The sequence below is a fragment of the Anarrhichthys ocellatus genome, unplaced genomic scaffold (assembly GCF_004355925.1).
Source record: "Anarrhichthys ocellatus isolate YVR2014 unplaced genomic scaffold, GSC_Weel_1.0 scaffold16, whole genome shotgun sequence".
Classification (NCBI taxonomy): Eukaryota; Metazoa; Chordata; class Actinopteri; order Perciformes; family Anarhichadidae; genus Anarrhichthys; species Anarrhichthys ocellatus.
In genome coordinates, this window is record NW_022280046.1 from 6,032,672 (window position 1) to 6,041,038 (window position 8,367).

General features: G+C 42.7%; 1 protein-coding gene across 2 annotated transcripts in view; it reads right to left on the minus strand.

The window, feature by feature from the left end:
- stxbp1a (syntaxin binding protein 1a) overlaps positions 1–8,100 on the minus strand; it is a 30,539-nt gene extending 22,439 nt beyond the window's left edge. For both annotated transcript variants that reach the window (XM_031855533.1, XM_031855532.1), the window contains exon 1: positions 7,998–8,100. In XM_031855533.1, the coding sequence (XP_031711393.1) occupies positions 7,998–8,034 (37 nt within the window). In that variant the 5' untranslated portion in view covers positions 8,035–8,100. The remainder of the gene's footprint in view (positions 1–7,997) is intronic.
- Between the last annotated feature and the right edge of the window lie 267 nt (positions 8,101–8,367).

Consider the following 8,367-nt stretch of genomic DNA (forward strand, 5'->3'; position numbering starts at 1 on the left):
TGTGACAAACATGCAAAAAAATAAGAAATCAGGAAGGGGGCAAACACTTTTTCACACAACTGTATATATATATATCTATATCTATATCTATATATATAGATATAGATATTTTTAAAAGCACTGCTGTGTTGCCATTAGTATTTTAGGATATAGTATGTTGTTTGGCGGTGGATTGTTCATCGTTATGGTCCAATTGGAGACGACACCATCATTTGCCCTGATAAAGCTGTTTTTCTTTTTGACAAACCAGACATACTGGCCACACAGTGTGAGCATTTCACCCAAACAACATCATGCCACAATAAGAAACAGTGTGATGTTGTTGTTCGACATGTCAATGTACACCCAGCTCTGACTCTACACATTATGCAGCAGTGAAGAGCTGACAGTTCCTCCCTTTGCTTCGTAGTTCTCCCCCCCCCTCCTTCTGGGACTTTCACCTATGAGTGCATGACCCATTTTTTCTCCGGCTCTCAGCAGCATCACTCCCAAGAGAATCTGACGAGGCTGATCTTAAAGAGACATGCAGACGTTTCAGCGTGGCTCGCACTGAAATACGACAGCCTTCAGAGACATTTTTTAATTGTGTATGTCAAAAAAAACAGCTTCCCTTTTCAAATAAAATGCAATCTCCATCTTCATCCATCAGTAAAACTATGCCATATATAAGTGATGATGTATGATCAGGTGTTACAGCAATATAGAAGATATTGTAACGGGATTTTACCATGAAGTCCATTATTTCCTAAATGGGATACTTTGGAGCTGAAATGATTCGTCATTTCACTGACTGAAAATGAATCAATGTCTGATATCTTTGAAAATAGATTGTAATAGTCATGTTAACATTTTATAGTTTTAACTTCTTGTAAATGTAGGAAATAAAATCGCTCTCCTCTGTTACATGCCATTGTAATAGATTACGTTAAGCTTTTTGAACGGTTGAGCAACACAGTCAGTTTAAGACATCACTTTGAGCTCTTGATATTACTTTTGACAATTTTTAACAAGATAATATGTCAATTGACGAAAAATAATAACTTATAATGATTTGATGTTAGTTTCATCCCTTGTTGAAATGGTGATCCATTTGTTTTGTAGTTGGTTTCACTCATGGTGAGGTTCATTTCATCAGTAAGACTTAAAGGGTAATGTAGCATAAAACAGTTACTCTGCTTCTCTTCAGTTCAATGTATCTTACGCAACCTACTAAAAAAAAAAAAATTGAAAATATTGATTAGAGATAAAAGTTTGCATGAGAATAAAAAAATCGTGAAACTCAGAGCTAGTCTGCTTTCATGACCGGACATTAGTCTGCAGCCTGGCCTGCAGTTACATAACCAGCCCCAACCAGCACAAGATGGTTGTGAGAAAAGCAACAGAGGATCAGGAGTTTGAAGCCTCTCTGGCCTTCAAAGTTCATGTAGTCAGAGGTCATGCGGGTTGAGGAGAGGTGCCCTGGAAAAACAGGAAATGGAGTGATGGAGAACCCTTTCCGATGACCTGCACCAATGGGTGATGGTATATGAAGACGTACGGGAGCAGAGAAAAGGCAGGAGGTCTGTATATCTGTACTGTATATTCATAGTAATGGACTGAATCTAGTTACTGTGTTTGCAGTGTGTCAACTAATACTCATGCAGTTTACATAAACGTATAAGGCCACAGGAGCACATGTGACAACAGCGTGGGTCAACCCTTTATATTTTCAAAGGGCCACTACTGTAGAGGCATCAACCAACAACGTTGGCAGTAGAGCAATCAACATATCACAACGCTTTTTAAAAAAAAATGTGTGGAAAGGCATTAAGATCTTCTGTAATAACATACATGACAAATTAGACCCTTTGGCGAGTGGTCTGCCAACACTTGCACACCACATGGAGCTGTCAGCCACCCTCATTCACATGACTGTAAGGAGCTTCTGTGACAGGAAACTCAGATGAGTGGAACAACTCATTCAACAACATAAATGCTGCAGGCTGTGTGTGGTCTTCAGGGTGTGTTTTACCTCCACATGAAAGTTACTTCTATCAGTGGATGATGTGTACAGTAGCCAGCTGCTCATTGTCAGCGTTTGTAGCCAGAAAAAAAAGATAAACTGCAGTTTACTTGTTGATGCTTGTACATATTTATATTTTTCTTCAGTCTGTGCAATTGCACTACTCTAACAGTTCATTTAAATACAGTGTGTATTTCACATGCAAAATTCTCACTAAGAAAGTACAGGTCAACAATAACAAGTTCACCAATCGATGACAATACTGCAAAACCTGATGTTATAAAACTCCTACTGGTATGATGTAATCTAACTGTTTTTTCCAGATGAGAAGACATCTTTTTTTATTTTCAACACATTTGATACTATGAGGGCAGATCTATTTAAGTCTTATTGCTCAGGGCGCCATGACCAGGCTCTCTGTTTTCATGGTGATGGCTATACTCAAAGCATACATAATAGGGACATACTAATTGAGAAGTAGTAAGTTATTTTGTTAAAAAACAAAAGCTGGAGGTGTTACTTGTAAAATGTAGATATGTTAAGACATGAATTATAGACAGTTAAATACATTTGTACCCTGCATTAATGTTTGTTATTTAGTGATATATTTCAAATGTAGAACTTTGTATTTAAATATGAAAATAAACATTTGTATGACTCATCCTGCACCGTGTAGAATTGATTCAATCAAACGTAACTTGACTTTGTTAGCTTGTCTCAGGTCGTAGAGCTTTGGTGCCTCTCTGGAGGAGTGTGTTTGGATGTCACATGGTAAAAAACTGTTTATATTTCCAGGAGAATGTGGTTGCAGCTTAATTCATTCATTTATCTTTTGTCCTATTGCTGATCTAATAATGCAGGTGAGAAAGGTGTGGCTGGGGGCCAACAGTCCTCTTCATTGTTATTCACAAGAGACTCACTCACACTCACTACAGCACACACACATAATGAGCAATCAATTGAAACCCCTGAATGATTTAATCAAATCCCTCTCTTTATTTATACCCCAAATATTCCACTTTGATTGGAAATACAACACATTAAGAAAGCTGAATGTTGTTTCACTGTGATTTTAAAAATGGATTCCTAATTCAAAATGGTCACTGATGCATCCATTTATCAAACTGATTAAACAGATAATTGTTTCCGCTCTATAACAGAAAGGGCAGGAAGCTGCAGGGAAGCATCCGCTTGATACGTGGTGAATTAATTCAAGAAGAAATTCAAGTGACGGCTACTCTTTTTTCAGCACCATAAAGAAACTAACCAGAGAGGGATTTAAATGAAGCTGGGAAACAACTCACAGAGGCCCAGGGTGCTAAAAATAGCAGACAGTATATAAGACTGTAAAGCAAGCGATCCACTATGCTGCAACAACCTGGCTGGAGGGGAGGCTCCTTCTGAAGCTCTGAGGTCTCCTCCAGCTCAGCTGTACTGGTTAATGTACATCATGAAGGGCCACATCAACATCATTTTATATAAAATCCTCTTATGGTTAAAACAACAGCTTCACACATTATTACGTCATGCTATCCATCCTCTTCTTCTTTCTCCAGACAATAGCATCTTGGCTGGCGCTACTTGGCTTTCATACTGTACCGATATTCTATCAGTAGATATTTCTGACACATGTGATAAATATGTCTCCACTGTATGTGCATACTGTACGTCTGCAAAAGGGGGCTGGAGAGAGCAACCACGTGCTGCTGAGGAGGAGGAGGTCTGCCAGCTGACACAGCACTCTTCCTCAGTGAAAGAGAATTCATTAAGATTATGAGCCACTGCAACCCTGAATTAGAGAGCTCTATTACAGCCAGCCCTTCATGCTCTGTAACCACAGCGACATGACATGTCGGCATGGATTTATTTGGGACTGTGTGCGCTTGCAGGGTGCAAGAGTATTTGTTGTTGTGTGTGTGTGTGTGTGTGTGTGTGTGTGTGTGTGTTTTACGAAGGCCCAGGGGCTGCAGGCACTGCGTCAGACTCTGAACCCAGACAAGTGTGTGATGCTCTGGTTCAGTGATGCTTCCAAGGTCAGATGAAAGCTTTGTGCGTGTGTGTGTGCACGCTGGTTTGTGTGTGCAGCGATGTGCATGCATGTGTCCTTCTCTGTATCACCTTCCACCTTCCTTCTCTTCTTCAAAATCCTACACAGAGGAGCAAATACACACCAGCCTGCTTCCAGATACTTCCAAGTCAGAGTCAACGGAGTCATCACAACCAATCAGATACTTGCAGGTATGTTCTTCCTTTCCAAGACAAGATCCATGTCAGTTTCATATCTGTGTAAAGTACCTACACTAGAGTGCCTGGACAAAGGGGGTAACCGCTAGCCTGGCTCTATCCAAATACCAAAATAAACCATACCAATACATCTAAATTTTTATTCCGCACATAAAGTGGAATGCAAAAGCAACAATGTATGGTTACAGAGGGAGCTAAATGTTGGAGCTATTTAGCTCATTTATCTGCTCAGTACTCCTGTGCAGCGTCTCCAGCTATAGCACTGGCTCCGTGATACGATTGGTAATCACAGACTCAGATTTTTCTCTGTGTACAGGAACAACCAAACCAAACCTGGTCACCTCACTGTGACGTCAAGACTCTGGGAAGCTGCATAGTCACTGCGCCTGGCTTCTGTTTGCCAAGAAATTGAACTTTGGACAGAGCCAGGCTATACATTTCCCCCTACTTCCACTCTATATGCTAAGCTAGGCTAGCCACATCCTACTCCTGCTCTGTACTTACAGCACAGACATGACAGGGGTGTCAATTTCCTTATCTCATCCTCAATAAGACAGCATATTTCCCAAAATGTCAAACTAGTACTTAAATGTTTTCAAAGTGACAAGACAACATGAATGGTCACAAATACAGTTCAACGCCCAGTAACACTCACAACTCGAGTGGCAACTTTCAGCACAAGCCTTGCATAGTTTCCGGTTGTTACAACACCAAACAGTATTATACTGTCCAACACTATTACACTTTGAAGATATAGCAACAGTAGGTGGTATATGGCATAGTATTCCATAGTAACAGTGTATAATATGGAATTGGAAGAAATTGACAGTTTGGCAAAACAAAAGATAGTAGATGCTTACAGTTTATTTCTACCTCTGCATTCTTGCCCTCAACACACAAGAACAGAAACAACTGAAGTGATTTTTAGTGTTGCAGGTGTGATGTGCCTTTTGACTGTCACTCTGATCAGCTGACTGATATGAATAAAGTGATCAAAATGCCACAAAGAGAGATGTTCAGAGAGGAATCTAAGTTTAATGAGTGTAAGACGGTGACCAAGTCATCGCAGACTGTTGTCTGGGTGAGCATAAAGAAAGGCACAGGAGCCCTTCACATGAACACCTGCACAACATAATGACATCCAAAGCACCAGCCGTATATGCATTGCTTTGTAAAGTGTTCACCTCCTGAATGTAAAAACTGAATATTGTTTGATTTTAATGACAGGATTGTAATTTACAAAAAGAACCACGTGCTGCCTCAGTTTCATCAACCTGAGCGCATTGCTTTGAATCAATCTACCATCTCAGGTTGTAGCCGGCAGCTGAGATCCTCATCATTCAGCTTTATCTTCCGTCTGTTGCTCTCTGGGACTGACGCTCATATACAGTCACGGAAGGGGAGGGTGAGAGCTCTGCTCGCTGCCCATCCCCCTCCTTCCTCCTGGCTGCTACATCCACTGCTGCAGAGAAGACCCATGATGGTGTGGCGTGCCCGGCGTGCGTGCCCCCCCTCCCATCTCTCTGCCCCCACCACCTCCACCAATCCCATCCCGGCTTCACCTCAGCCAAACAGAAAGCAGGTGTTGCCTGCCGTATCCCTGTCTACTGGGAAACACGCACGAGTGTTTACATTGGTCTGGAAAAGACGATTCACTCGACACAGAGGCTGCGTGTTCCTGCCTTACAAACTGCTTTATGTAATTGCCAGTTACAAGGCCTAAATAAAGAAGCAATGCAGAACATGCAGGGATATTTGGCATGTGAAGCTGTATTGTGTAATGTTGTAGGTGTGCATTTTATATAATTTCTATCAAATTTCCATGTTAGGTCCTTGATTAAAACAAAAATCTGCCATATTACAAAAGAAAATCTTGCAGGCCATAAAATATAAAACCACAGTATTATATAGCACTAGGATAAAAAAGTACTATTAAAAATCTGCTCCAACTCCACAGCGGGACTGGCCAGTAATGTAGTATTATTAGTTGGATTTTATTCATGACACCATGATCATATCATCTCAGTGATTTACCTAATGACATTGTTAAAATCAGAGATTCCAAGCAAGCAAGTCAAACTAAATGGGTCGAAAAAGTTGTGGGTTGAGACACTAAACATTCACAGCTTTACACACCACCAATCACATCATATCTGTTACATAATACAATATTCTGGGCTTCAAAGCGGGTTTGCATTTTGTGGTTCATAACTGTTGGTGGTTAAGTCTCAGCTTCATGTGGGAGGTCTGATTCCCAGCCAAAGCACAAACCCTTTCACCCTCCATCATATAGCAGAAAAATACAGTACGACTGAGGAGTTGGATGTGTATCTGCGCGCGCACGCGTGCGTGCGTGCGTGTGCGCGTGTGTGTGTGTTTGTGTGTGTGTGTGTGTGATGGGGTGGGGGCCTGAGAATTTGCAGCACATGAATGTGCCAATGATCCCGACACGATTTAAGACATTTGGAGATTCAGCGATTTTATTGCCAGAGAGCAAAACATTACTGCGGAGCGAGTGCGTGCGATTTCTGTAGTGACATGTGAAACTGAACCAATAAGATGAAAACAACAGATATCATCAAATGAAGCAAATCCTGCACCACGGGCGGGGCACGTTAAAAATAGAGAGAGCGCGCAGCTGGGGAAATTACCGGAGAACATTAGTGATGTAGATGCCACCTGGCTTCACATTAAGTAGTCTCTGTCAGTGTTTAAGTCACTATGCAGGCCTGTCTGACATAACCACGACCACCAATACTCGCACCCAGCTGACCCAGCTGAGCAGAATCGAGCTGCGCCTCCGTGGTCAGGCCCGCATCAGCAGCGCACACTCCAACGCTACAGCCGAGCATCAGCCGGAATAAATTAGTCTAAATGACAAAACCAGCGCTGGACAGTCGAGTCTACAGCCATAATGATGCAGGATTGCACAGGCTGATCGGTGGCGCACTGCCAGCAAAGGGCATGGCGGTGATGAAAGGGCATTCGCTGAGTGTTACTGGACGGGAGAGCGTGTAGGCCCGCAGATAATGCGGAATTTCTTTGCGGAGCGACGTTGTAAGAGCAACTTTCTCGTCTTGGACACAATCCGCCATTATTCCGTTGCGGGACTGACAGCAGCTTGATTTAGCTCTGAAGCGCTCCGGCTGCAGAAAGGGTGTTTTACGCAACCGGTTCATGCTCCATCAGAAGGGTGAGGCACCATTGAGATCAGGGAATCCCACGGATTCGGATTAACTATAAGGCACGTGAGGCAAGTGTCTGCGATGTCTTGCAAAATATTCAAGCAAAGCCACAGTTAACCTATGCAGTGCAGATTATTCCTAAAAAATAAACGCTGAGTGAGGCTAAAAAGGGCGTACGTGGGCTACGTTTGCCTCCAGGCTTTCTGCATCCTTCTGGGGCAGGGTGGCTACGTTCATGAGCGGGCTAATCACCGCTAGTTAAATCCATTTTCACGTCTCCCCGCGCTTGGAATACAATTGCGCATCCGCACCGCAGCAGCCTTGTGAGACAAATCAGGCTCTGCAGGTCATCCACAACTCCCTCACTACACGGCTGTGGTTCGCTATAGGATACAATGGAACACCAAGAGCACCACCATCGTAGTCACCATCATCATCATCATCCTCCAGATGCACTAGCTGACATCCGCATCCCGCAAAAACACACACAAAGACCACCGCATTCGCTCGCACAGCGCATCTCACGAGAGTCGGAGCAAAATAGGCTAATAATGAAATAATCTTACTTTCGCCGACCACCGCCTTTAATCCGATAGGTGCCATGATGCTGCTGAGTGTTGGACTGAGTGTTCTCCCTCTCTCTCTGTCTCCCTCCTCTCTCTGTTCACCTCACATCGCTGCGGAGTAGCCTCCAGTTGGAAACGTCACTGCGTATCCTTACGCACCATCCCCTCATTGGGGATGCAGGACGTTTATATACGGATGCTTGGCTGCAACTGCGACTTATTAGCTACTTGCTATACAGCATTGTACTTGTTCTGGAGTCCGTGATACATCCTTATATTATTCTGACATCTCGAAAGATATTTTAAAGCCTCCTATCCAGAAACATGGCATTCAATTAGGCATATTGTCATGTATTAGTAAGTCTATTAT